The following is a 27689-nucleotide window of genomic DNA, read 5'->3' on the forward strand; positions in this document are numbered from 1 at the left end:
ACCCAAAGTAACACACAGTTCTCTAGAGGGACTTTGAAATCATCAAGGGACTTAAATCTCTCAGGACTTTGTCAGACAAAGATAAAAATTCTTCCTGCCACTACACTGTATCCTCTCACTCTGCTGCTGTTCCTGCCTCTCTGAAGTGCTCACCTGCATCTCCACTCTGATCTGGTAGCTGGGGAAAGGCACTTTCATCTCAACAGCCCAGGCTAACTATTCTCTGTCAGGAACAATCTTCATCCCTCCTGCCTCCTAAGGCAGGTTCTCTTGTGGCAGAAGTGCAGGGAAGAAAGCACAGCTACAGCTGAGTTTCGGAGGGAGCCACACCATAAAAGCAGAGCTGACAGGACAGAAAGGCAAAGCAGAGAGAAGAACACCAGGGACAGAACTCAGAGAATTACTAACATATCCACAGCATGCCCAAAACCTGAATGTCAAAATCAATTCAATCACTTTAAATTAGAAAATGCAGCAATAAGCTTAATCTGATCATCATCCTAATTGTCCATTCAATTCTCCCATGATCTCCTGCACTGTGACACTACTTGAGCCTGACTTACTCATCCCCTTGTTTTACTCAGCATAACTCCACTGGTGTTGAGCTGAAGTCTGAAGCACATCTGTCTGTCAAAGACAGATGCTGTGAGATCAAGTTATATTTAGTCTCTCCTGTATCAGCTTCTGCTTGTTTCTGGAAAACTTTCCCTCAGTCAACTGCATACCTGCAAGAACTAGAATGAATTGAATGCACATGGGAACTCTACATAAGTACAAAATAATCTGTGACCTCATTTATTGCAGCTTCTTATACATTCATTTTCTCATTATGCACTAGGGAAAACAAAATCTGAGTGCAGGACATGCTGCAAGAAATGACATCAGTGGCTCTCTCTCCCGGGTAGCCTTTTCTGCTTCAGTCTCTTCTGAATCACGTAGACAAGAAGTATAAATCCAGTCTTTGAATCTGGACTGCTGTATGGAATGTGCTTGTAAAAACTTAATGCTCATCCTGTTACATTGTAAGCTTACTTTATTTGCACACAAATAAACAAGCTAAGCTAAATTTTATAAAGAAAATACATCCCACAGCTGCACAGACTTAATGCTAACTGCACTAAACTTGTCATACAGATAATTTTTCACTTAAAAAAAACATATATATACCCCCATTCTTATTTTATATATATGTATATATAAGGAAACTACATATAAATACAATGGAAAAATACATTCAAAAGCTTTTTATAAAACTTGGCACAATATTATTTTGACTGTAATAAAAATATTTATGAAAGAAAGACAGATGCACGGAGAAACACAAATACATAATGTCTAGTGCTTCATCTAAATCCTGAAAATAAAATTTAGTCTTTGGTATTACTAAACAAAGTTAAGTTGCAACCATCTAGAGTCCCAGCTTACAGCCTCTGCTCCACCCTCTCTGATTCCACTTTGCACAGGCTTTGCTGGCTGCAAATTTCCATAATAATTTGCAAACAGGCAGAGAAACAAAACCAGCTAAATATGTAGTGTCTTCTTTCAAGGGCTCCATCCAACCTTCATTAAATTCAATGGAAAATATTCTATTGCCTTATTCAGGCTGAAGGCTATGCAAAATATTTAAATTGATTTGCTGTCAAAGCAATTGTCACCCACCAGTGAAAAATAATTATAACCACGTTACAAAGCATGGAGCTGCCCCTGAGGCATTCCCTCCCTCATTTTCCCCTTCCCAGTGGGAGAAGTCACTCCCAGCAGCCAGGGAGGTGATCCAGCAGCCATGGGTAACTAAAGCCTGAGCACACAGTACAAGTTGCCCGGGAGGTTTTCCATCCAGCCTGTGAAATGCGGTAAAGCTGCGGCAGCTTCAGCCCAGAAATTTAGATTGGACTTGGTCTCAGCAGGAGCTGAAATAAATCCAAGCAGTGGCTGCAGATGCATCCCTCCCATAAACCCAGCATGAAACCCAGAAACATCCCTGCTTCAACAGCACTTGGGGCTCATAACACAGAATTTTCCTGTATAAGCCATGAATGCACAACATCCATCTGCATTTTTTCCCTGCAAGGCAAAAGCTTTTTGTCCATCTATTTTATCTTCACACTACACAAAAGCAAAACGTTTTAAGAAAGGCACATGGCTCTTTGAAGCAGTAAGGGAAATGCACACCATGGTCTGATTCTCTAGGCAACTTCTATTATGCATACATCTTTTTGTTTGACCAATCTCACATATCCAACGTGGTGCAAAACTAGACTGACAGACAGGCAGCTTACACAGTGATACCTTTTTGGCTGTAGCTAAATCAAATCAACTTTTCAGTAAAAGTCTTTTTTCTACACATTTCTGGATCAATGCAAGACAGGACATTTTGGGGGAAAAGTGAAACACAGCAGAGAAAAAGAAAAATAAGTGCCTATAGTTTTAGCTGAAAATGTCACAGCTGTTGGCCTCTGATACCCATCCTCTCCACCCAAAAAAAGATGTATGGTAACCTTGTTAATATCAAAATTTCAGCTAGTGATATTTTTAGTGGAAAAACCATAGATCCAATCAAAGGTATCTGGGAAATGTTCACTGTGTATCAAAAAAAATAAATTCAGGTTACCTCTGCTGACTGAAGGCATGCCCTTCCCATAAAATGCACAGATTTTGGTGGATTATCCAAACAGGTTCTGGTTCTGTACTGTCTTCTATTCTTCAAGGAGTGCTGTGTAATTTGTGTGACTTTATTTTAAGCAAGAAACAAGATAGAACTGGTGCCTTTGAGTCTCTATAAATGTGCCAGGAGGAAAAATGATCAGAAATCCTTGTCCCAGCCTGAAAGTTCATCTGGAGGGCTTCCCACTTCAGGTGGATAGCTGTCAAAGTAGCTGTAATCAGTTGGTCCAGACAGCTAGGACATCGAAAACACAAACAAAAGGGTGTTTCAGAAAGTACCTTTTGAAAATGTTCTCTATTGATTATGCATCATTTTTGTTGCTCCCAACATGGAAATGAAAGGCTAATATGATAAAGATGATGTCTTTCAATGGATGCAATTCCTCATTCTTTAAAAGAAATACCTCCAGTAATTACATTGTGCAACAGAACAATGGAATTCACCTTCTTCTACAAAAGGAATTCCCAAATATCAAATCCTTGATTTCATCCAAAGCCCTGTTAATTCAGTGAGAAAACTGGGCCACACTGTACAATTTGAATGCTATTTAAGACCAAATCTACACTCATAGGGTAGCTACTCAAAGCAGACCTCAGAATTACTTTTTGTTTCAAATTAAGATTAAGGTGAGCTTCAAATGCTTTATCCTTTTTTTTTTTTTCATTTAAGGGCAAAAATAAATAGGCCATTTAAAACTGGGAGCTTACTCAGGAATGTGTTGGAACTCAGTAGCAGGAGAACAAAGGAATTTTTACTCTTCACAGTAATATGAACAGTGCATCTTAATAAAGTGCCCATTACCAAGGGAGATATATTTTTTCAATATTAGTTTCTGACCAAACACCATTTGTTCTAGTAATGGTGAAAATGTAATGCAAAGTACACAGGCAGAATAATGTTTCCATTACTTGACTGACTGTAAGTTATGTATTGCTTGCTGTCCCTCTTTCATTCAATTTTCACAAAAATGTTGAACTGTAATAATTCAAATGCATCTTTGGGAAATTTTGCTATCACCATCAGTTCTCCATTGTAGCCAAGCTGTGTGAGCAAAGCATGATGATACTAAAAGCCAAAGCCAATACCTCTCTTTTTAAAGGCGATGTCAATTTCCTCATTTTCAGACTATCCCAGTTAAAACCACTCAACCACCTGATTAAAAAGAGATGAAAGACAGACAGGGAGAGACCAAAAGAGAAAGACAGGTCATTTTCTGACATTATACCACAAAGAGCTGAGAAGGGCTATAAGGAGGCTTTTCTCATGCCAACCCCTGTAAGAAGACAGTTAGAAGGAGGAATCTCCAGCACTATCATTGCCACACAAGGCAGGGGCAGCGTCAGGACCACCAGGCACTCTGGCACTTCTGCATGGAGGAGGTGCACATAGGCAGGTTAATGCATGCAGAAACACAGCCATGCAGAGGCTTGTGTGACTCCTTGGAATGCCACCCTTTTTACAGCATGAGAACAGGAAGACAAGCAGAAAAATCAAAGAACTACTTTCCCCAAGCACAAAGTGAAGGGCTTAGAAACAACCCAGATAAAAAGAGAAAGCAGAAAATGTTTAATTTACAGAGGACTTTCTTCATGTGAAGAAAGACTTGCATTAGAAAAATTCATGGTGAGAAAGACTTTCTTTGTTACAAGAAAGAAGACAAACCCCTAAAATTTAAATCCCCTTCCTATGGAGCCCTTAACTACTCATTCTTAAAAATCAAATGTTGAAGGGTCAGGAGGTCTGAGAGGCAGATGCTGAACTGGCACTGATTTCTCTGAGAACTGAATTAAACTCCTACATCTACAATCTTGCAGCAAAACCAGTAAAAAAAAAAAGATTTCTAGATAATCATGCTGAGGATTTACATTCATATTGTTGCTTGCTATAGTTGCAAAAATACTCAAGAGCAACAGAGATGTCTATGAGTTTACCAGTCTGGGTTCTAACATATTAAAAATATTTCAAATTAAACCCCAAATTTTCTTTTTGGAAGTCTCTTTTGCTTACCTGTGCTTCTTGATGTCATTTATTCCATTCCTCAAATTGCCTAATCTTTCTGTAGGGTTTTGTCTCAAAAAAAAAAAAAGGAAACAAAGAAAAATAATAAGAACATATAAAATATTCCTATTTTTAAAAGAGCATTTATAGGTCCTAACTGCTTGCATGTAACAGTTGCACAGGGATGCAGCTTCCATAAAACATGTGGCCTCATGAGGAGATATAATGAGGTGTTGCTCACTGCTCCTTTTTTCTGAGGATGGAGAAAGCCAAAGCAGTGTCACTCAGCTGTGAGAAGCAGCAGAGGGAAATCAGCTGGCTGACTTTTAGTTGCATATCCTTTTTTTCCCTGGCCAGCAGGTCTGAGCTACAAAAGGAGGCAGATCAAAATTTACAGCCACAAAGATCCTTCCACTCATGGTACACAAGAATGTTGAATGCTGCTCCCAGTGCCATGGATGAAATCCCACAGGAGCTGGGAATCCAAAGTCAGTGTCACCAGCCACAGGTTGTGCAGGCCACTAAGTTAGGCTGGCCCTTTTGAAATACCACCTTCTGCACATTTTCTAAAGGACTTAAGCCAGTCTTTAAGTGCCCCTTGTTTTCTGTAGAATCTATATGCCTAAGTCATTTTGGAAGCTTTTTATTTTCTTTAACAATGTGCTTGATTTGAAAATCAAATCCCTTAGCTCTTTACTCAGCCCCCACTTAGTAAATTTTCCCAAAGATGTGTTTCAGAAAAAATTCCCAGCTGCAGAGAAAGCCCAGAGCCTCTGCTGCCTCTGCAGACTCAGAGGTGTGACACATAAAGGGGCATGCAATGCATACTGAATTCAATCAGAACAGACCATGCCATGTATAACAATTCCAAATGAGATTGTCAGGAATTCAATGCTCAGTCTGAGTCCTAAAAGAGCTCAATCTCTCTCCACTCAGGCTTTGCCCCAGACTGCCCCTCCTACCTGCAGAGCCTGCGGATCAAATCCTCAGGTCGCCTTGTTATTGCTTTAGGAAAATCCAGCTTTTCAATGCCTTTGAGAATCAAATTGTATGTCATCATCTGATCAGCCCCAGAGAATGGTGGGCTGGAAAAAGAAAGCAACACTGCTAAATGGAACATCTGGCAAGAGCAGATGTGGCCAGTACCTATCTAAGCAAATATTTGAGAATATAGAAAAAAAGATGGAAAAAAAAGCCCACCTTCCTACTTTTACAACCCTCACCCTTTCAGCCTGTTTAAGTTAATAGAAAGGCTTGAAGCTGAGAAGCTTCCTGTATGTACCAGGTAAAATGCATGACCACGTGTCCCTTTAAGCCTAACCCAGAGAAGTTTCCACTTTTATTGCCACTGAGCATTCCCAAAGAGCTGTCATGGGAGTGTGCAGAGAGCTAAAGAGAGAGCCCTGCTTACAGCTCACCCACCCCACTGCACCCCATCACCCACTAACAGGGAAGAGAACAGTCTGTTGTCACTTGTTCCTCACAGGAAACAGCAGCAGCAGCTGCAGGAGCCCTACACCTGCCAATTATAGCTTGTGCCTGGATAAGGCAGAACTGAGAATACATAACCCACTAGGTCTGTGACATTTCTGAAATGATGGAAGGTAAGACTTGCATAAAGAAGTATCATTTTGCAAGGCTGTCTAAAAACAACCTTGGAAAGATTTCTAATAACAGATAAACTAGGTAAGAACTTTGAGTAGGAGGCACTTACCTGCCAGTGAGGAGTTCATACACAAGAATCCCAAGGGACCAAAAATCCACGCTGAAGTCATGGCCTTTACTCAGAATGACTTCAGGGGCAACATACTCAGGGGTTCCACAGAATGTCCAGGTTTTCTGTCCTGATCCAATCTTCTTTGCAAATCCAAAATCAACCTGATCAAAATCAACATATGCTGCATAATGCAGGAGAGTTTTGCACTGGGAAGCCTTAAGGTTTAATTGCTTCCTCACTTTCTGCAAAAATCCCAGAATTGCTAGTTTACAGCTAGAACCACCACACAGTGTAATTGTGAAGGAGAGAGAGGTAATTCCACTGGATTACTGAATGTTATAAAACAGATACCATTAGTATCACAAGTAATTTTCTGAATAGTTTTCCTTCTGGGGAGAACAACCCATGACTTCCTTGAGGACATGAGATTTACTGTCCCTGGAAAGCAGTGGGTGGCTCCTTGTCTTCAGAATGGATATTCCAAGCTCCCTGAAGGGTATTCTTGTTGCACTTCTCATGCCACAGCAAAGCATGGCAGGAGTTCTTTTCTGTGTTCCCTCTCTACACAGAGAGGGAACCTGTGACTGTAAATGGAATCAATGAATGTTGAACCTGTGACTGTATGAGGCTGGACAGGGAGGTAATTCTGCACCTGTGAAATGTGGTTTCTGTTCTCACAATAAAACTGACTGCTGGGAGAGTTTTTTCTTTTGCTGTTTATACTGTGGCAAGATCTCTCAGAGGCTGCAATTCCCCAGTTTGTCCATGGCTTACAGTGACTTTGCAATGCCTTTGCTCCTCAGTGTGCAATGAGAAGCCCTCCCTCTTTACTGCTGAAGCACAAGAGTTACTACACTCCAGGATCCTGGTTCTATAATTACATGCTATTTATATCCCCCCCTGCAAAGAAACAGGATACAGGCACAAAAGGATAACATTACAATTGATTACATCTTACCAATTTTATATATCCTTCAGCATCCAAAATTAAATTTTCTGGCTTCAGGTCTCTGTAGATAATTCCTATTTGATGCAGATAGTCAAAAGCCTCTGTCACACACCCAACACAAAACTTGGTGGTGAATTCATCAAAGCTGCCTCTGGACCAAAATAATAATCACAATCAAGTTCTGAAAATGCTTCAGTTATTAACCAGATAATATCTAACAACCAGAATATTAACCAAACACCTTTTCATTGAATGGTCTACCTGCTCAGTAGCCACGTGGGGCTGACTATAAAGGGCAAGGTTAGGCTGTGTTTGCTGTTACCTGTCCCTCAGCAAGCTCCACAATTCCCCTCCAAGGCAAGCCTCCAGGAGCATGTACACATATTTGTTATCCTTGAATGTGCGATACAGCCTGTGGAGACAAACAGCAGCAATTTAGGAAAAGCAAAATAAAAACGAGACTTGCAGTGTCTTTCCTCCAGAGCTCATGTGTGCCAAACCTCATTCCTAATAGTGCTGCCTCAGAGGCCAGCTGGGGGACAAAATCAAGGGAACCTTATGCTCAACTTACTTCACAACAAATGGAGAACATATCTGCTCGAGGATTTTCTTCTCAGAATAGATATGCTCTTGCTGTTTGGTGTCCACTACATGTTTCTTCTTTATGCATTTCATAGCAAAAGCCATGTTCTCATTTTTAACTTTAACCTGTGAATAAAAATGATGAAAACACATCAGGCAAAGAAAGGATGTTTTACTAAATCGTTCTCAGTAGATACATTGATATCCATATTTTTCAACACAGCACAGGACTGAAATTGATGGCTGTAACAAGGGACAAATTCCAGATTTTCTGCAGAACTGTTATGTGTGATTTTAAGCCAAGCATCAGATATTTGAGTTTCCCAGTCCCCACTCTTAAAGTGAAATGCTCCCTCTGTTCATTTTATATTACCAAATAGCAGCAGCTTGGATAGGTACTACATGTTACAGTGAGTTTATATCACAGTGGGTCCCAATTTCAATTTAAGATTTCTAATCACCAGCATAATACAAACAAAAACGAGAGGCAGTTTAGGAAGAATGTTTACAAATGATTTTGCATTACACTGAAGTATTATCCAATATGCAATAAAAAGATGGAAGTTAAAACAGGGCCTCTTGGAAATGAAGGAAGCAGATATCTGTGTTCTACAGCTGGATAAGAATTCAGTTTTCAGCTTAGTATTCAGATGCTGCAGTAGAATTCCAGGATTTTTTTTTGCAAAGCATGAATCAGAATGGAATAGTTGATGGTCTAACGACTGTAAAGGATTATTGACTTCACTAAAAGCACAAAGTCTCCTTTAATTTACCATTACCTTCAGCAGCCTGCACAAAAAGCATTCAGGTTTTTGTCAGATGTTTGCAGCTCAGCCAGAGGCCAGTGGAATTTAAGGCTTTGGGCTAATGAAGCCCTTGGTATCCCAGAAGGACAGCTGATCACACCATTGAATATGACTCAAAAGAGCCATTGCAAATTGTTGGAAATTTCCCAGTGAACTCAGCTCAGAGATAGCTCAGGCTGGCTGGAGCTGCTGTGGGGCATACAGAAGCAGTTCTACCAGCACAGACTATGTGGTGCCATTCAGATTGCTCCAGGTCCAGGCAGATTCCTGGAAAAAGGCCTGCCATTCAGGGTACATAATGCAGGCAGGCACGTCTGTAAACTCCACATGCACAAACTGATGACTATGTCTAGTGAGCAGGAAGGTGTTTTTAACAGCAGGAGATGGAGGCACACAAGAATGGATTTGCTTCTTTAAACACCCAAGTCCTGAAATGCTTTTTTAAACTACGCATTGCTTTATGGAGAATTATTTCTGCCTGAGGGGCACAAGCACATAGAATACCAAAATCCTTCCCATTATTCAGTGGCTAAATCAATCATCCAAGACAGAGAGCTACATGAATAATTTTAAAACATTCTCTTACAAGCTCAACCCTTCCGAACCCACCAACACCCAGAGTTGTGACAACTTCTAAATTCTGGAATGGGGAAGGAGGGAACTGGGCTACTTTCTCCTTCAGCTCTATCATCTCCAAAGACACCTCTTTGGTCAACTGTCCACAGAAGGATCTTCCTCTGCATTAAAAAAAAAAAAACATGGGTTAGTGCTTTTCCTTGCCATTACTTTTAATGATCCTATATAAAGGAAAGGAAATTGAAAAAGAGAAAAGGGGAAGTGGGAAAGGAGAAGGAAAGAAAACTCTTCTTATTTCCAAACAGAATCTTAATGGAATCCTATAGAAGTAAATTAGGACAAAAATGGTACTGAAATTCACTGAGTAGAATCTACAGTAACTTTACCAAGACCTGATCCCTGGTGAGATTCCTGTTGATGGGGGCAGCTGCAAAAGTTTGGGCAGGCCAAGCTGGAGAAGCAATGCTTGAAGGACTGTGTACCAGTTCCGGTAGAATTATCAGAAATAAGAATGCAGATATATTTCTGAACAGAGGAAAAACACACTCTGCTAACCTTCCAGCAGTGCTCAGACTGAAACCAAAGGTACATAAACTAAAAGTGTGGCCCACAGCTAAGAGCAGACATCAATACCATCAGTGCAATACTGAAACATTATAAATAAACTGCTTCTTTATGTCTGCTTCTTTCTTTTTGAAATGGCACTTAATCTTTTGCACCGTAATACAGATTCCTTAAATAAACCTGGAGTTAGAGTTGGCCTTCAGGGGTTTTTACCAGTCAAAGAACTTACCATCAAAATGCAAAATCTATTTGAGCACATCATCATTTTTTTTCCTGTGCTCAGTTTTCCAGGAATAGAATGAATTCTTGTTTGGAAGTCAACACCCTGAGATTCTATGTAATTCTTGTATCAGAAAAAGTTTGTTGGGCTCCATAAGCATAGCCAGACTGTTTTATTACAGTGACTGCTGTCATTCCTAGGGGTCCATCTCCTTCAAGCACCATCCATGATTTTACTTAAGTATCTATGACTCTTTTTTTATGATTAGCTACTGTAGGTGTAACGAACATGATCTGACTTACTTTGCGTGTCGCTTTTCATCAGCCTGGGCCAGATTGGCCACGTAACCTTCCAGGTAAGTTTGCAGCTCCTCATAAGTTCCAACTGTTTGATTAAATGTCCTAAAACCACAAAGGAAACATCATAAACTGCTGAACATTTCAGTCATGACCCAGTAGGAGTTGGTGGATACTCAAGGATCACTTCCTCCAGGCTCAAGAAATGATCAAGAAATCTGGCAAAGGGGGCAAGAGACCTGTGTGGAGAAATAAAGAATTCCTGTAATTACTCAGGTTTAAGTGGAAAACACACAGGAGATGGAAGCTGGGTCAGGCTACTTGGAACAATATAGAGAGGTTGTCAGGGTAAATATAAATGAGACAAGGAAGGCTGAGGCCCACCTGGAATCAATCTGGCCAAGGATGTCAAGGACAAGAAGAAAGATGTCTTCAAATACATCAGTAACTAAAGGAAAACAAAGGATGATGTGGACCCATTACTAAATGGAGCAGGGACTCTGGGGACAGAGAAGGCAGAATTACTGAATGCTCTCTTTGCCCTGGTCTTCACTGACAAGAACAGACCTTAGGAACCCCTGACCCAGGAGATCAGGAAAAACATCACCACTACAAGGAGAGAAAGAAGAGAGTAACTCTGAACTACTCTTAAGCTTCTGTGCTCCAGCACCTGCTGTCAGCCTCTCTTCATTAGTATTCCTAAAGCACAACCACTCATTCAGGATCCATTTAAGGAAACACTGTGGTTTTGCCTACAGTGAGGTCACATTAACCCACTGAAAGTCACTTTAACCTGCTGAAAGAGGATGCAAGTCTTTTATGAATGTGCAATGTACTTACTCTCTGTCTATAACGAGGCACTCCACGTTGTACTCATCTGCAATAACATTTGCTGATCTGACGTCGTCACTGAGAATTGAAATGCATTAGGAGAGTTCAGAAGCATGTCAAAATCCTCAAAGTACCTCACACTGCACTCATGGAGGGGCACAGCTGCTCTGGGTGAAACTCCTCAAAAGCCTCTGCAGCCTGTGCCTGGATTAATGCTGCTGAACCAAATACAACATTTAGCCTTTTACTAGTCATTATTATGGTCTAGCACAATAGTTTTTCCAGTTTTGATAGGGTTTGGATCATGACATCCTTTAGCAAGTTTCCAAGAAATTAGGGTGAGATGTTATTATCACTACATCAGGATTCACTTCTTATTTCTAAAAAGCTCCTTGGATATAAAACATTCCCAAAGCCAGGTGACTCTCTCCTCAATTATACATGTAAATATGGACTGTGTGATTCCTCTCTGTTTCTTACTGCCATGGGCAATGGAAACAAGAGCTCGTCTCACTCACAATGGACCTCATCCATTCTGGCAATTACAACCTGGCACAAGTTCTCACCACAGTTTTTACTGAAGTGTTAACAATAAGCCACAATGCAGAGGGCCAGAATTTGACTTCTGCAGGGAAAACCAAAGGTCGATGCCAGTGTAAACTTTCAAGCTCTCTCTGCAACCCCTCAAAACATTAACACAAATTTGGTCACTACCTTCATCTACTGACTTTACAATGAAAATAAATATATTCAAAACAGCCATGAGTTGTAGAATCTGACACACAGAGATGGGATAATTGAGATCCTGAAATTCACATCATGAATGAGACAGTGTGAACTAACCTAATGAGAGCCTTTTCTCCAAAGTAATCTCCTTTGTATAGATTTTTAATCACCTGAGGCTGTGAGTGGTCTGTAGTACTCTGGGTAACTATCACCTGCAAAGTAGAGGAAAAAAATTTTTGTAAGGGAAAGTTTCAAAGTAATGCATGATATTCTTTCTATTAAGTGTATTTGAGAAATGTCTTAAACTCAGTAATGCTGCAGAAAGAGTTACAGATATATATTGTTACCCCTTCTCTCAAAAATTTCACTCAAGCATTCCCTGACCCCGTTCAGATTTTTGCTGGGAAGAAGGAATATATTCATTATTGGCAACCCCTCAACATTTTCTCCTCATTCTTTTTGAAACAGAGCAGAATAAGTCACATTTTAACGAAAGATTGAAAAATATTTCAGTTCCCACAGTGGGCAGATGTCATATGAGCTTTTTGTCTTCTCAGTTAAATAGGCAACACTCCAGAAGCATTAACTAACATTTCCCCTCACAAAACTCTGCTTCCACAGTAGCACTCTCTGCTGATGCCCATGCTAGCAAGAAACAAACTAGAATATCTACAGACACAGAGATGTTTTGGAAACTGGAAGTTTGTTGTGGAAAATTCTCCTGATTTAATATTGGAGTCCTGAGTCAGCCTCCAAGGTATCAGCTGAGGGATAAAGGCTGCTGCCTTGCTTCTCTGGGACTAACAAATGAAAGGACTCTGAGACAGCTCAAAGGCCATTCTCCATTAAGTCTGGGACTCCATTACTTAGACTTTTCACAAGCCTATGTTTTGCCCATCAGATATTGCACCATGTAGGAGAAGACATAGGGTCAAATCTCATTTACAAAAAAAATTACAAAAAAAATTACAAAAAAATTGGCTTTACATCTGTGGCACAGAATCAAGAGGCTTCAGGACACAATTTAATTACATTGTAATTAGAATAGTATAACATGAGTTCATTGTGAATGAAAAATTAGGCTCCCTGAATCCCTGCAATGTTGCTCCAGGCTTTTATCACGATATTGTGAATTTAATAACATGTGCAGAAACACTCTGCAACATTTTTACTGGAGACCACACCCCTTAAAATAGCTCTTGAGATCCAAGTGTTTGTACATGTTATTTTTTAAGCTAGGTTTATTATACCTTACCTTTCCTTTTGCTATTATAAAGAAGGTGTTTCCTTCCTCTCCTTCCCGAATAACATAATCTCCCTTGTCATAGTACTCCTGGTGGGGGGCAAGTGAGAGAAAATATTGTCCAACAAATCTTTGAAAGGTTGCTATGCAGAGTTCTTAACACATGTGGATATTTCACTGATGTTTGACTTCCTATATACTTCATGCCTCTATGTGAAAAGAATAAAGAGCTACCACTATCCTTGGAAAAAAATCCCAGCTGTGGTTATAGATCAGGCCTTTACCTTCAAAGCTGCTGGCAAATACAGCCCTAAGGCATACAGATATTTCGGTGGATTTGTGTGCTGGGGACCTAATGCCTTCTTCCCTTACATCTTGCAGTGTATGTGGTCCAAGGGGTGTGAAAGTATTACATATCCACATCACAAAGAGGCAAATTTGATTACCAAAAGAGTCCTGGAGAGCAACTTTGTACTTAATAAAAGATAGATTACAAATCATCTTAACAACTTGCTTGGCTCATTTGATGCCAAAATATAACTTACTTCAATGTCACTAAATGTTATTATTTTCTGCCAACCTGGAATTCAGCTCTGATCACTCCAAAACCACTTTCATATTAAATAAGCTTGGTAGTTTTTAATTTTTCTTTGTTATTTTGGAAGCTTACTGAATATTATTTAGAAAAACTTAATATCTTACCACTTCCAGGCAGTCCATGATCTTGGTTAATTTATCTTCAGGTAAGTTTTTCAGCAGGGACACACTTCCAGAAAACAAAACAAAAAAAAGCCCCATAACCCAAAGCAGTTATCATTAGCAATTTTTACAGTCAAATTTTATAACTAGTTAAACTAGTGGTGAACACAGTATACAACTAAATCTTAATTTGTAAGGTTCAAGCATTCTCATCCTGGTTTTTAGATAAACTCTCACAACTTAGAAATGCAGCAAACATTGGTCAGTTTGTAAATCAACTTTGAATTTCAGGAGAGGAAGGACTTTAGTGGGCATAAGGATTAATTTCAAAAGAATCCAGCAATTACAGACCCTAGACATGATAGCAATTCAAGAATATATTTTCAAGTGCACTGCAGAGACTGTAAAATCAAAGGTAAAAATTTCAGTACTCTGGACAGCTATGGAAAGATAATCTAATTAGAGTAAAAACTTTGTGAACTTGCTGGTAAGAATGAGAAAACCTTCCATCCTGATCACTTGGACTTGCAAAAGTTAGGAAATTATAGAAACTTCTATCTATTTAGGCTCAGCAAAGAAGTGTGTATAGAAGTCAAAGGTGGAGAGGGATGTGAAAATACACAAGCATTCTATGCATGGCCAGGCTTGGCATTTGGATTTGAAGGCACAACAGAATGGTCATTCTGGGTTAAAAAGATAGAATATTACACAGCTAATTGTGGTTTGGAACCTCTAATTTCCCCATCTTCCTAAGGAGAAGCACTCTCAGTGGTCCCTGCAGGAGAGAATTATTCTGCTCTGCAAATTTCCTGGTAATTTAGATTGGAATTAGTTCATAAGTTAAGAGACATGCAGATCTCATATTCAAATCTCCAAAGGACAAGGAATATTCCTTAATCTCCTCCAGCAGCAAACTAACTACTCGTTGGAGGATTTACTTAGCTTTATTTACTATATTGTTCTCAGTTCTAGACCTGTAAGTTCCCTATACATTTATACTACTACTTAAAGGCATTCAAGCACCTATTGAAGTTTTCTAGTGTGATGCAGGAGAAAAACAATTAAAATGGAAAAAAACTCTTATGAATATTGAAAGAAAAAAAACCACAAATATTCAGGCTTTTGAGGCCATATTTGCATGAAGAGCACCTTTTTCTCTCTGTTTACAAGACAGGCACAGTATTGTTGTGCACCTCAGTAAGTAGCACAAAGCAGTATCAGAAATAGAAATTAATCATATTTACCTTCTAAGGAAGTTTCTGTATTGCTCTTGTCTGGTTTGTGCTGTCACTCTCATGATATTTTGAAACACTTCTCTGTCCAGTGCCCATGTTTTAACATTAGTGATTGCTTTGAGAAAACAAAAAGAGAACAAAATCAGCAATGTTTCCAAAATATTTGATAGATGATATTACAGAATCAGCTCATGGTAGAAGACAGACTAGCTATTTCACAAGGCCCAAGGCTGAATTTTAAAATATCCAGCACCTATTGTAATCAGACTTTTAAAAGAATTCAATTCCCACTTAAAAATGCTCACTAAAGTAAGGAATAGATCTCCAAATGGTTCCTCCAGGGAATGCTTTCCATGCAATTTCATAGGCTGAGCAACCTTGGAAATGACAGGGCTGAACACTTGGGAAAATCTACCCTAATCACAGACAGTCACTGCACTCAAAAGCTGTAAAATGCAAAGAAGCTGACTGGAAGGGAAGAAGAACATGGTTAGTTTTCCAAAACCTATGTCATTAAATACCGTGCCCTGGATCAAACTCTAATTCAGAGTATATGCAAATTCAGATTGTATGCAAATTATCTGTACTAAGATAGAAAAATCAGAGGTCAAGAAATAAATTTAATTTCATTTAATCCTGTGATCCTCATACACTTTTCCTCCAAACTATCCATTGTATAAGGGAATAACGGGTAAGCAAAATATTAATGTCTCATTTTCAAAAGATAATCAAACTATTAATATGGTAAGCAGGCACAGGACTCAGCATCAAAGATGCAAATCACTAAGAAGCTTCTGAGTGCAATCACTGACACAACAAAACTGTTCTTATTTTTTTAAGCAAAAGGTGATTCTGTTAAATTTAATCTCTTCTTTTCAAAGATGCTACACCATATTCAGCAGTTTTCCTTCTGCTCTACGAAAGAACAAAACTGTGTTTTCTGTGAGATAAAATTTACAGAAAAAAATTGGGACAATTGATTTCCTCTGTTTATAATCAACATGGAATCCTTTTTTTCAGGGAACAAAAATGCCAGGTTTAAAATGCAGCCTGTAGTCATTTCTCATTGTATATAATACACACATATGATCTGCCATCTATCAAAATAGATAAAAAAATATTTTTGGATGCTGGATGGGAGAACAAAGGTGTTACTTTGGTTTTATTTCTCTCCTGGATAACATCTTTCAGTTTATTTTGCATGAAGAAAGCATGGCAAGTACCCAGCCTATTGCAAATTGGTATTTCCTGTATCTTACACCTTAACTAATGAAGTGGTTATAGAGTTAGAAAAATGTCTGCAATCTCAAAGATGAGATTTAAAAAAGAGAGAAATTCAGAAACATAGGGGTAAATCACAAATACAGCTCCTGCTTGTGAAGATGCTGCTGAGCAGCAGCAGCCACTGAGATGCTGGTTGGATGAAATCCTTCACTTGTGAGTTTTCACAGATTGCAGGAAAAGGGCACCAGGAGATCCAGCAGCAGGAGAGGGTTTCACACATGTGTTCACTATTCATGCTCAGGTATGGCATTGCACTGCTCTGCCTCCACAAGGATCACAGGAAAGCTATTGGGGAGGGGTGGATTTCTGCAGTGTTTGCAAGTATTCAAATACCTTTTCTTGCCCATAATTGGACTATTCCTGTCCTACCTCAAAACCAATTAATGCTAGCAAAGGCCTAAAGCAGCTTGACATCTTATTATGCGGAAATGCTACTTTATAATGCTAATACTATACAGCAGGCAAAAAAGAAAAATAGGGAACATATTCAATTAGAACAGCATGTTAGTAAGAAAAATAATCACATTACTGATGCTGTTCTGTTTATCAGGCAGCAACAAAAACAGATTACATGTAATAACTTCCATCTGCAAAGCCAGCAATGATTTAGTGCCTAAACTGGGTGCAGGAAGAAAGACCAAAAGCTTTTACAGCAAACAACTTCTTGTTTTATTCCATTTGCTCCTTTTAAAGTCAACATGAACTCTTCATACTTACTGGTGGCACAAAGTCCCTGCAGATTTAGACAAGAACAGAAATTAGTCTTCAAACAAAAGTATTATTTATGAAATGGTGGAGAGTGAAAAAGTTATGAACTTAACCATATTTAGTTACTTACTTGTTTGTCACAGAGCAGTTATGGCATGTTGGAAAGGGAATCAGGGGGTATTTAATGGATGCACACCCAGTCTTATGAAGAAAGAGGAATATTTGTATCAGAGCAACACTTAAACACTCCATCCTGGTCAGTCCCCAAATTGCCAGCTGCAAATGGGTCTAGGCAAGACTCAGTGACATAATGATGATACAGAACTAAAAGAAGTGCAAAAGCAACTAATTCCTGCATATTTTAAATTGAATTAGAATTGTACCCACTCTACTAAAAACACCATGGCTCTCATATGCTTTCAAACTCACTGCAATTTCATCCTTGGCACTGTGTTAGACACAAGAACGTAAGAACCAGAGACCACCACCTCTACTAAACCATCCACAATTAAAACACAATCCTGCCCTAGTTGCTAGTATGCTACAGATCAGGCTAACCAGCACAATTTGGAGGTGCCTAATTGTTTATCAAGGGTTATGCCAGAGATGGAATGATGTTCATGGCATAGTATTAGAGTTCCCAAGAAGAAATAACTCAAGGAAGACATATGTGAGTTTACTGTAGATAACAAAGACATGCAAACATCTATTAAATGAAAATTTCAAAGGAAATCTGGGTATAACAGGATCTCACAAAAATCCACAGTTTTCATTTCGAGCAAGGTTGCTGTATTTAACCTCAGGTACCTTTCACAGAAGCTGTCCGTGTGCAGTTGTATAAAATGGCCAGTTCACCAAATGCTGTCCACACAGGTATTGAGGAGAGTAGTTTATTCTGCTGAAAGACTTCCAGACTGCCCTCTGTCAAAAATCAACAGGATAATAGCTGTTAAATCTGTGCTCAACTGCACAGAGTGAATGGAAAACAAATCAATATATTTCTGACTTCGCCACTCCCTGGAACACAGGAAAGGGAGCAACAGTGCAAAAAGTGCTTGGAAACACATATACAAACCAGGAAAGATTTTTTTTTTTAAATGCACTGCTAATCTACAGATGTGCTCTGGAAGGAAGGGCCATTCTAAATCCTGATGGATAAAGCTTTGCTACAACAAGCCACTCACTTGTGGTTGAGATACTCTAGTGTGGTGTAAAGAAAGAAGTCTCAAAATAATGATCACAGGAGAAATGACTCATGGTTTATCTCTTCATAGAGATGTATGAGTATGTATGTGCAGAATGCAAAGGAGAGGGCAGAAAAATTAAAAGCACATTAAATCTTCATTCAAGAAGTTGCTCTTGAGCTTTACTAGCAAAAGTCAAAGAAAGTCTGAACTTCTTCACAGTTTATGGCCCCAAAACCCTTCTCTTAAACATGTTATGAAAGTTCTGCCCTCTTCTCTCCAAGGCCCACACCATCTCCTCAAGAAAGGTTCTAATGTACCAGGAAAAATTCCAAGTGCACATCTCCTATTTGATATTTCATCTATTTTCAAAGTGTTATCATTTTGTCTTGCAATAATATGACCACACTGTCACAAATCCTGCCTCCTCTTTTTTCCTGTAACATTCCTGTTTTCCTAACACAATTACCATAATTTTTTCCAACTAACCCATCCATATAAAGGCAGAAAATGAGCTTTCCAACATATACCAGTTTGTTGGTATACCTGTTTAAATATTCCCACCTCAACAGAACATATATAGTATGAGCTCTAATTCATATGAGTCTCTGAGACTTTTAGTGGTCCCCAGTTGATGAAATATGCAAATTTAACACAATTGTTTTTTAATGGTGAAAAGATGAAAGACCTTATTGCTGATAGGAGCAAATTCCAGGTGTTAAACTATAGCTGAACAGCAATTTGAGGCACAGTAGCAGTCAGCACAAATGATTTCAGACTTGTTGGCCTTATTTTAGGAAAGCCTTCTTATCCTAGAGCTTGTTTTTTCCCCCACCCCAGAAAGAGACAAGCACGTTTTAAAAATGCAACCCCTCATCTTTGAGAACAATGAGTGAAGAGCTCATCTTTCAATTTCCCATACACAGAAAACTGGTATCTTATGAATGTTGACAAGTAAGTTTATTTCAGGAGTGGCTTCATGATCGAACACTTCTCTGTATTTTAAATAATATCTGTTCTTCCTCTGGAGATGAAAGGGTTGACTACACCTACAACAGAAAGGAGGTGCTGGCCTCTGGACTTTCAGAAATGAAAAGGGTCATGAAAAAACATTAAATCAAGACTCATGTTTCCAAGGTGCTTTTTTACTTGCTCTCAACTCTGTTTCATAAAAGTCACTGGTAAAACTTGCATTGCCCTCTACAGGGACAAATTATTTAGAGGCACAAACACCCTCACTGTGATTTCCTGCAAAACCTTCCAAACCCCTTCCCTGTTTCTTGCACTTGTGTGCTGTACAAGTAAGCAATATTCACCTTTGAGCACAAAGATGTGATTTCCTGGTTCTCCCTGCCTGATGACGTAGCTCCCTTGCTGGAACGTCCTCTCGTACATACATTCCACCATGTCTCGTGTCTGGTGAGGCTCCAGTCTCTTCAGGAACTGGTTTTTATTCAGGGCATCTGTGATGAGCTTCTTCTCACTGGTTGCAAAAGAAAAACCACAAAGTTTAAAATGCCCAGCATGGCTGGGGTTTGTTATTCACCAAGCATTCATTGCTCTCAAGAGGACTCCTCATTTCTAACACATTGCTCTGCCTGCCTTGTTTAGGCCTTGTGGGATGGTAGCCTGGTTAGTGAGGGAATTGTCTGTGCTGCAGTCACTTGGTGGAACAATCCCATTGAACAACCTTGTTTTCACTGCTCCCTGAGACAATCTCTGCAGCATTTCCTGCTGCAGTAAATGCATATAAATAAATGGGTGACTTGTAAAGACAAGAACTGTCTGTATTTGAGCTGCTGGTGGCAGAGCCCAGTGGTTGGATTTTAAGAAGGAGAACACATGGAAAAAGAAACAATGGATGAATCTGTGGATAAGGGCTAACCAGCCAAATCAAAGCAGATCATACACAATCTATGGGTTCTGATTGATGTGAGTATGTTCTGGCTCAAAGGCATCCTATAAAGCAGTGCCCAAGCCCTCATCAGAAATGAAGGCAATTAAACAACTTCTGCACTGATGGGGCTTTTATGGCCCTGCTGATAGTTTTCTTTTACTGCTGAAGTGAAGTATAAATTCTGCCTCTGAGTCCCCTTGCTCCTAATGTTGACAAAGTCAAAATCCTGACAGATTTCTGAGACATTTAAGGCTTCCTCTTGTTTGTATTCATAAAGCAATGGGAGGTTGTTATCAAAACTAGGTTATGTGGGAAAAATCTCCCGAGGACAATCCAGGAATGAACAAACCTAGGGCATGTAAATACACTTACATTGTTACTAGCCATGTAATGACTGAAAATAAGTGAAGGTGATGAGATGATGCAGGAAAATAAAACCAAGTAGCTATGGTGAGGACTGTGTTTAGAAATAGGAATCATAACTTACCTTCTGCTGAAAGCAACAGGGTTATTGGAATATAAGCTCTAACTTAGTTTTCATCTAAAGCCAACCTTGCTAATTTGATTCATCCTGGCCTGCATCATGTGTACAATACTGCAATAAAATACAGTAATTGCATATAGCCTGATATGTGAAATGAGCACAAAAGCTTCCAGAACTGTGGAAGAGGAGACTATGCTTCTAAACTTTCATGAAAATCATCCATGCTGAGATACTCCAAACAAAAGTATGGCACTCAAACCCCTGCCATACATTTGAATAGCGTCAAATTGTGCCATTTGTTTTACAAATAATTCTAAATTGGACTGGTGGCACCCTGGAACCAATTCAAATTCAAGAAGCATGGAGCTTCCCCTCCTTCTGAAGCAGCTCCTTGCACAAGGAGCACTGTAAAGTTACCTTCCACAGCAGTGGGGCTGCATTAAGTCCTTTCTCTGTAAAGGGGAGGCAGCTACTGGTAGCAGGAACTCCAAACACCCCTACAGAGAGTGTCAGGCTAATGGATCAGTATTTGCTAATTATAACACACAGAATTCTGCAGACAGTGAAGGTTACACTTTGTCCTTATGTGTCTGAACTGCCTGAACTTGACCTACTACAGTATTTACAGACCAGGTAAGGAAACCAAATGTTTGTGCCTTTCATCATTTGGCTGTCTCAAGAGCAAGGTGATGGCATCTTACACAAGTGCATGTGTATCACAGGCTTATCTAACTGAGAGACATAGCAATGCACAGCTCTACAGCTTTGTGGTGCTGTTTTTGGCATACGTTTGCTTCCAAAATATCCAGAAGATCAAATAATACTTTGACCACCACAACATCAAAAAATGATGTGCATTATGTTTGGATTGCTTAAGCTGCAATACTTGCTTTGGTTCTGGCTGCTGCACTTTGCTAATCCACTGGCTCTTCTCCTCACTGTTGTTACAGTTCTGTCTCTGAAGGCACCCTAGAAAACCATGTGGTGGACTGCAGTACAAGGATCGTGCCAAGGAGGAGACAGGTTACAAACAGAACACTCTTAAAGCTGTGATTTAAGCTACCCAGATACTTGTGATAAAATATTAATGCGGTTCCCTTACTCTGGAAAAACACTGCTAGCTGAAGTTCTCAGCTCTTTGTGATGACTCAGGCAGCCTTTCTGATTCATGAGGCACCCTCTAAGGTGCAGTGCTGGACATGATGGATGAGAAAACATGCCTCATAACTCTCAGGTCTACTATAGTAAAGACTCAGATATGCCATGAATAACAAAGCTCCCTACAAATCTGAAGGCACTAAAGTCACTGGCTGAAGTCCAGGTAGAGTCTGGCTACCACCATGTTAAAAAGACTCTCAGGTTATGTCTACACTGCAAGGTAAAAGAGGGTCTAAGTTATCCTTAAGGATACCAGTCTGATATCTCTGTCTGCAAGGTCAGCTCTGACCACAGAGGTTTATGGGTCTGTCAGAGTCTAGAAGGTGTAATTGGGTTAAAAGAGGAACAAGTAAGATTCAGTTCCTACGCCATGATTGTTAGAAGCTGGAGGGAAGGAGGAAGCTGGCAATAATGATAAATCCCCAAAAAACTGAAAGATTCTCATCTAAAATACAGAGGCTGCCCACCACTCTTTGTCTGAAGTCTGTGGGACACAGATGATTCTTGGTTAAAGCTACCAACAAACTCCACAGCTGCAAAGCCTACATGAAAAGGATGAATACTTTAATCCTGATTTATCATGAAGAGAAGATATAATTATGATGTAAGTAATAACCTTGTAACACAAACAGAGAAGCTCTCTGAAATGAGCTCACCTGGAATCCTTTCGGACTGTTGCTTTTTCAAGGGAAAACATAGTTTGCCTGCTCAAATCACACAGTCCTGTTGTTGGCTCTGCAGATACACCTTCCTTGGCTCCCCTCCTCCTGTCAGCAGAGACTTTAAATGGAGAAGGCTGAAGAGAGTGCTCTCCTTGAGTGCTAACAACATCCTGCAGCTTGTTCAGCTGTATGCACTTGCTCTGAAGCTCCTTGGTGAGTTCTGCTATGACCTTAGTCTGCATAGCCAGCTGTTCCTGAAGCTCAGCAACATGGCTTCGACTCTCTTGCAGCTGCTGATCTTTTCTCTTCAGCTCCTTTTCCAGTTCAAGTACCTTGCTGCAGAGGACATCAGCTGGCCCATTGATCACATTGATGCCTAGGCATGGGTCCATCAGAAACTTGTGGCTGGCAGCACAGCCAATAGCCAGGTTTGCCACGTGCCTATTGGACTGCCTCAGGTGCTTGGGCTTCACTAATCCGTTCCCCATTTTGTCCAGAGACCTAGGTGGGAAAATAAATCTGCAGTTTTATTTCATTTCTGAAGAAAAAAATAAAATTAAGCCATGGAATGTTGAGCAGTGAATTCAGTAATTAGCTGGCAGCTGAATTTGCCATATGCAACTGTAGTAAACACAGCTGATTGCTTTCATCCTCTCCAGTCCTGCAAGTCAGCAGAGTAAAGGGCAAGGAGAAGAGGCAGGGAGGGGTGGTAAAAACAAAACAAAAGATCTCATGGCTACTACTTTATTTTTGTGAGTTGAAGAGATGTGCAAGTTCCCCTCAGCCTAACAAAGACAAAACAAACAGTAGGAAGGAGAAAAGCTTGTGCTTGACTGCTAAAGCAAGAAAATTGTTAGAAGCAAAAAACAAAAGTTGGGTCACTTCCCCACTGAAGAATAATTATTGTGTAGACTAATTTAATTTAATAGACAGACTAATTTAACCAGTGGGTACATACCTGCCTGGCATAAAGGATATGTGATTAGTAAGTATATGTGTTAACACACAGGCAGCTGGCATCATTTCTGCAGCTCACTTACTCATCTAAAACTGGCTCATATTTGTTAGTACAACTGCTGTAACAGCTGCTACTGCTGTCAAGGAACAATTAACTTTTTATGGGGAATTACCCCTTTCCATTGGCTACTCATGAAAAGCGACCAGGAAAAAAAAATGGTCCTGGGCTCCTGTCAGAACACACGTATGGCTTCAACAAGCACTTGTTGCAAACCAGCAGCCTTCAGTAAATTTTCAGGGAAGTGTCCCCCTTCTTCCTTAGACACAATCTTTGGCATGTTTCATTGGATCATTTCAGGAGGAGCAAGGGATGATGCTGCTGTTGTGGTCAGGCAACAGCAGGCCCAAAGTAGCCTGCTGCCCCATGGATGAAGGACACCTTTTTCAGGCTGAACCCCAAGTGATGTGGATTAAGATAATCTCTTTCACCATTTTATTGGAACTGGATAAGAACATGGCCCTGACAAGGTATGTTGGTCAGATGACAAGCTCCAGCAATTTGCTTTTATTCGTTAGTATAACCATACTTTTAACAGATGCACAGTTCTGTTCTGGTTTACAGCCTTCAATGGGTCAGAACTGAAACAGCCGACAAGGTACCTCACGTTCCAAATCTAGTTTTCTTTAACATAGTCTTTCTTCTCAGCTCTGTCTTGTTTATTGTGACTTTGAATAATATTTTTCATTTGTGCCAATTTCACAGATGCATTTTGAACAGCTGATGCTTCAGCCTGTTAACAGGGACTTCTCAGTATGTCAGAAATGAAGGCAAATCCGTACTGCACAGGAGAATTTAAACAAATTGCACATCAGGGAACCGAACCAAATAACTCTGAAGAGGGACCTATGTGTCACTGCACATGGCTTAATCAAAGATCTTAGCTCAGCATGTAACCATATTTAAAAACAACCCAAACAACAATCAACATAAATAAAAGTTAAAGTATAGAGAGGAGATTATGGGAAACACATCATCACATTGTAGCAGTCCCTGCTACTAAAAGCAGTGGCAGTCACTGCATTTCAAATAAAGGATATCCCACACACTTTAAAATTATGTCTGGCAGAGTGACTGCCCCAAGGCACAGAAAAATTTACTGTTTGGATTGTACCCAGCAACAGAACAGGTTTACTGTGTGATGTTAGAGGTTCATAATATATTATCCTCACTGGAGTGACAATGTTAGCAGCTTCTGTCTTCCCTTTGTATATGCACAGTTAATTGTCAGTAGGCAATGGAAGAGGCAGCCAGATCTGACAGATGCCTGTTTCCACATCTTAACTGGCCACTTGAGTAGGAAACTCATGGATGTGGCAGGAATCAATAAAACACTAACAGGTGATTTTAGTAATTCAGCATTACAGCAGCCAATTTCTAGCAGAAAACTTAAAGCCTTGCTCCTGACCAGCTTTACCCACAGCTCCGGAGACAAAAGGCTCAACAGGGCATTCAGTGCGCTGCGTTTGCCCCCAGGGCACCTCACACGTTCCTTCCAGGGCACTGAACAAACGGGGACAAGCACCGGACAGACCCAAAACCCACCCGGGAGAGACGGAGGTGTCCGCGCCCGCCGCGGGATGCCCGGGGGATGCCAGGGATTCCCGGGGGGATGCTCGGGGGACGATCCCGGGATCCAGCCCCAGCCGAACCCGGGTCCGCCGCAGGCCCGCGGGGTGCGGGCGCTGCCGGGCCAGCACCCCCGCCCCGCCGGAGCCCGGTCCGGCCCCGGGAGGCCGCGGCTGCCCCGGCCCCGGCCTGCCCCGGCCCCCGCCCGCCCGGAGCCGCGGGCTGCCCTCACCTGCGAGCCCAGAGCCGGGGCGGGTGGCGGCGGCGGGCACGGAGCGCTGCTCCCCGCGGAGCCGGGCTGGGCACGGAGCCGCTCCCGCTCCCGTCACGGCGGCCGGGGCTGCGGCGGGGCCGGCCCGTCCCGCCCTCGGTCCCTCCCTCGGCCGTGAGGGGCTGCGGGGCTGTGCCCGGCCGAGCTCGGCAGTGATGCCCCGTCCCGGTGGGCTGGGACGGGCCGGGCTCCTGAAGGTACCCACCTGGCACAGAGGTAATGCAGGGCCCAGCTCAGGTGTTTGTCCTGTTCGCTTTCTGCCGCTCTGTGTGCGGGTCTTGGCTGTCGGGCACGCAGCTGCAGAGATGCTGCAGCCCTTGCTCTCGCAAACTGACCCTCAAACAGCCCTGCACAGCCTGCGAGGAGCTGGCCCGTGCCCTAGGATATATCTACATCCACTCAGGCTTGCCCCAGAATGGAGCACTGCCCATATTCAGCATTGACTCTTGCAGTGTTTCACAAGAGCTGTTCTCTCTTAGCACATATCTTCATATTGATTCAGAACATCTCCACGGGTTGTTCACCCAAACAGCCTGACAAACCAGGGATGAAAGGATTTTACAACAGGCAAAGAGCTGCATGCATACCTCTCCTAGGGATGCTGTCAAGAAGACTTGGTCTAACACCAACCTGTGGCCTCTAGGACACTGGCTCTCCAATTTCTTCTCTACAATTACACAATAGCCATGCTATTTTCTGAAAAAGCCTTTCCTTAGGATTTTTTTCTCCTGAGAAGCTGAGACACCTCAGTAAAAAAATGTAAACAATGATTATCTGCTGCTGTGGAATGCAACAGGTGGATCTGTGATTGGTCTCATGTGGTTGTTTCTAATTAATGGCCAATCACAGTCCAGCTGTCCAGACTGTCTCGGTCAGTCACAAGCCTTTGTTATCATGCTTTTTCTATTCCTAGCTAACCTTCTGATGAAATCCTTTCTTCTATTCTTTTAGTATAGTTTTAATATAATACGTATAATAAAATAATAAATCAAGCCTTCAGAAACATGGAGTCAACATTCTCGTCTCTTCCCTCATCCTAAGACCCCTGTGAACACTGTCACATTACACTCTCCTTTTGGGACTGCCCACTTATAAATCTTCCTTTGGTTCCAACAGATCTCTGTCCATGTCTGGGATAAAGCAGCTCACATAAATTCTAACAGGACCGGCCCCCAAAAGAAAAAATGATAAAAAAATGCTGGTCACATACATTTCACTGCTCAACAGCCTCGAACCAGAAATGTTACAGTGCCCAGTGAAGCATGTGATGAGAAAACTTGTCCCAGCAACCCCTCTGCAAGTGAGCTGCTCTGGGATGCAGCAACTGATTCCAATTCCCTGAGGCAGTTTGTCAGCACCCTCTTCTCCTGTTGCAAAGTTCACAAGAAATGCAGTCAGGAATCCAGAGCCTGCTCCCTATTTATGGTACACCAGGGCTCTGTGGGGTCTTGCTCTTTGCTGAAAAGTGAAAAAGGTAATAGGAACACCCGGGAGTTACCTTGAGGAGCCTTTGGAGATCAGCATTCCAGACCTGAAAGGACTGAGGTTAGCTGCAGGGCACTGTCTGGAGGGCCTCATACCTGTGTGGGCAGGTCCAGCTGTCACACCTCTTCTAAAAATTCCTTAGATATCTTACAGAGCCTTTTTATCCCTTCAGAACTTGTTTTGGGGTAGCAGTATGTTTGGGAAAAATTAGGGGTGCTTTGGTCAAGATAAATTAGAACTTCATTTGATACAAGTTAGCTTGAAAATTTGGAAAGCTTGCAATTTACTTTGGTGTTATTGTGAAAGAAAAAGCTGTGCAATTGTATCACACAAGGCCTATATCCTATAATAACCTCTGTCCTATCTGCAAACTGCAGGGGCAGCAGTAAACCTGTGAAGCACAACAGGGGTGGCCTGTTGTTAATCCTTTCCATTTGTACTGTTGTCTTAGAGAGAAATAGATGAGACATTTATTGCCAGGAAGTATTGAGGAGCAGGAGCCTGAAAACATGGGGATTTAGATTGCTTTCATGTTTTGTAGCAGAATAAAATTGATGGTGCTAAATGTTGCGTGGTTGGTGGTTTTGTTTATTTTTTTAGGCAGAAATCAAACAGGGATTAGAAAATAACAGTGCTTCTGCTTCTTTCATGCCTTGGAAAGTATTTCTTTATTTTAACAATTTTGCTCTTAATTCTGTGACTAGCCTGTTGAATCAGTAATCTAGAAGAGGGACTTCAACCTGAAACACAACACAGTCTCATTGCCCACTGTACTTCCAGAAAGAATGTTTTGTTTGGAGTTGATCCCTTCTTCCCTTCCACCTCAAATAAAAACTTTTTTTATTGTGGGTGTGGGGTTGTTCTT

The 27689-nt window shown here is 41.0% G+C and overlaps 1 protein-coding gene across 2 annotated transcripts; it reads right to left on the reverse strand.

Moving 5' to 3' along the window:
• Positions 1-1015: 1015 nt before the first annotated feature.
• PRKG2 (protein kinase cGMP-dependent 2) lies at positions 1016-25437 on the reverse strand. Of its 2 annotated transcripts, XM_071431562.1 has the most exons (19): positions 25301-25437; positions 22479-22985; positions 19600-19766; positions 17907-18020; positions 15117-15222; positions 13876-13939; positions 13186-13263; positions 12048-12142; positions 11214-11282; positions 10380-10478; positions 9304-9454; positions 7901-8037; positions 7652-7741; positions 7339-7480; positions 6378-6541; positions 5626-5748; positions 4673-4735; positions 3751-3817; positions 1016-2899 (listed from the first exon to the last, which is right to left on the reverse strand). In XM_071431562.1, the coding sequence occupies exons 2-19, from the start codon at positions 22970-22972 to the stop codon at positions 2804-2806; spliced, it is 2319 nt and encodes a 772-aa protein (XP_071287663.1). In that variant the 5' UTR covers positions 22973-22985; positions 25301-25437; the 3' UTR covers positions 1016-2803. The 2 variants fall into 2 exon arrangements, with proteins under 2 accessions (XP_071287663.1, XP_071287662.1); XM_071431561.1 differs by lacking the exon at positions 3751-3817.
• Between the last annotated feature and the right edge of the window lie 2252 nt (positions 25438-27689).

This window comes from Agelaius tricolor, unplaced genomic scaffold (assembly GCF_023055355.1).
Source record: "Agelaius tricolor isolate 1412-34295 unplaced genomic scaffold, bAgeTri1.0.p SCAF_8, whole genome shotgun sequence".
Classification (NCBI taxonomy): Eukaryota; Metazoa; Chordata; class Aves; order Passeriformes; family Icteridae; genus Agelaius; species Agelaius tricolor.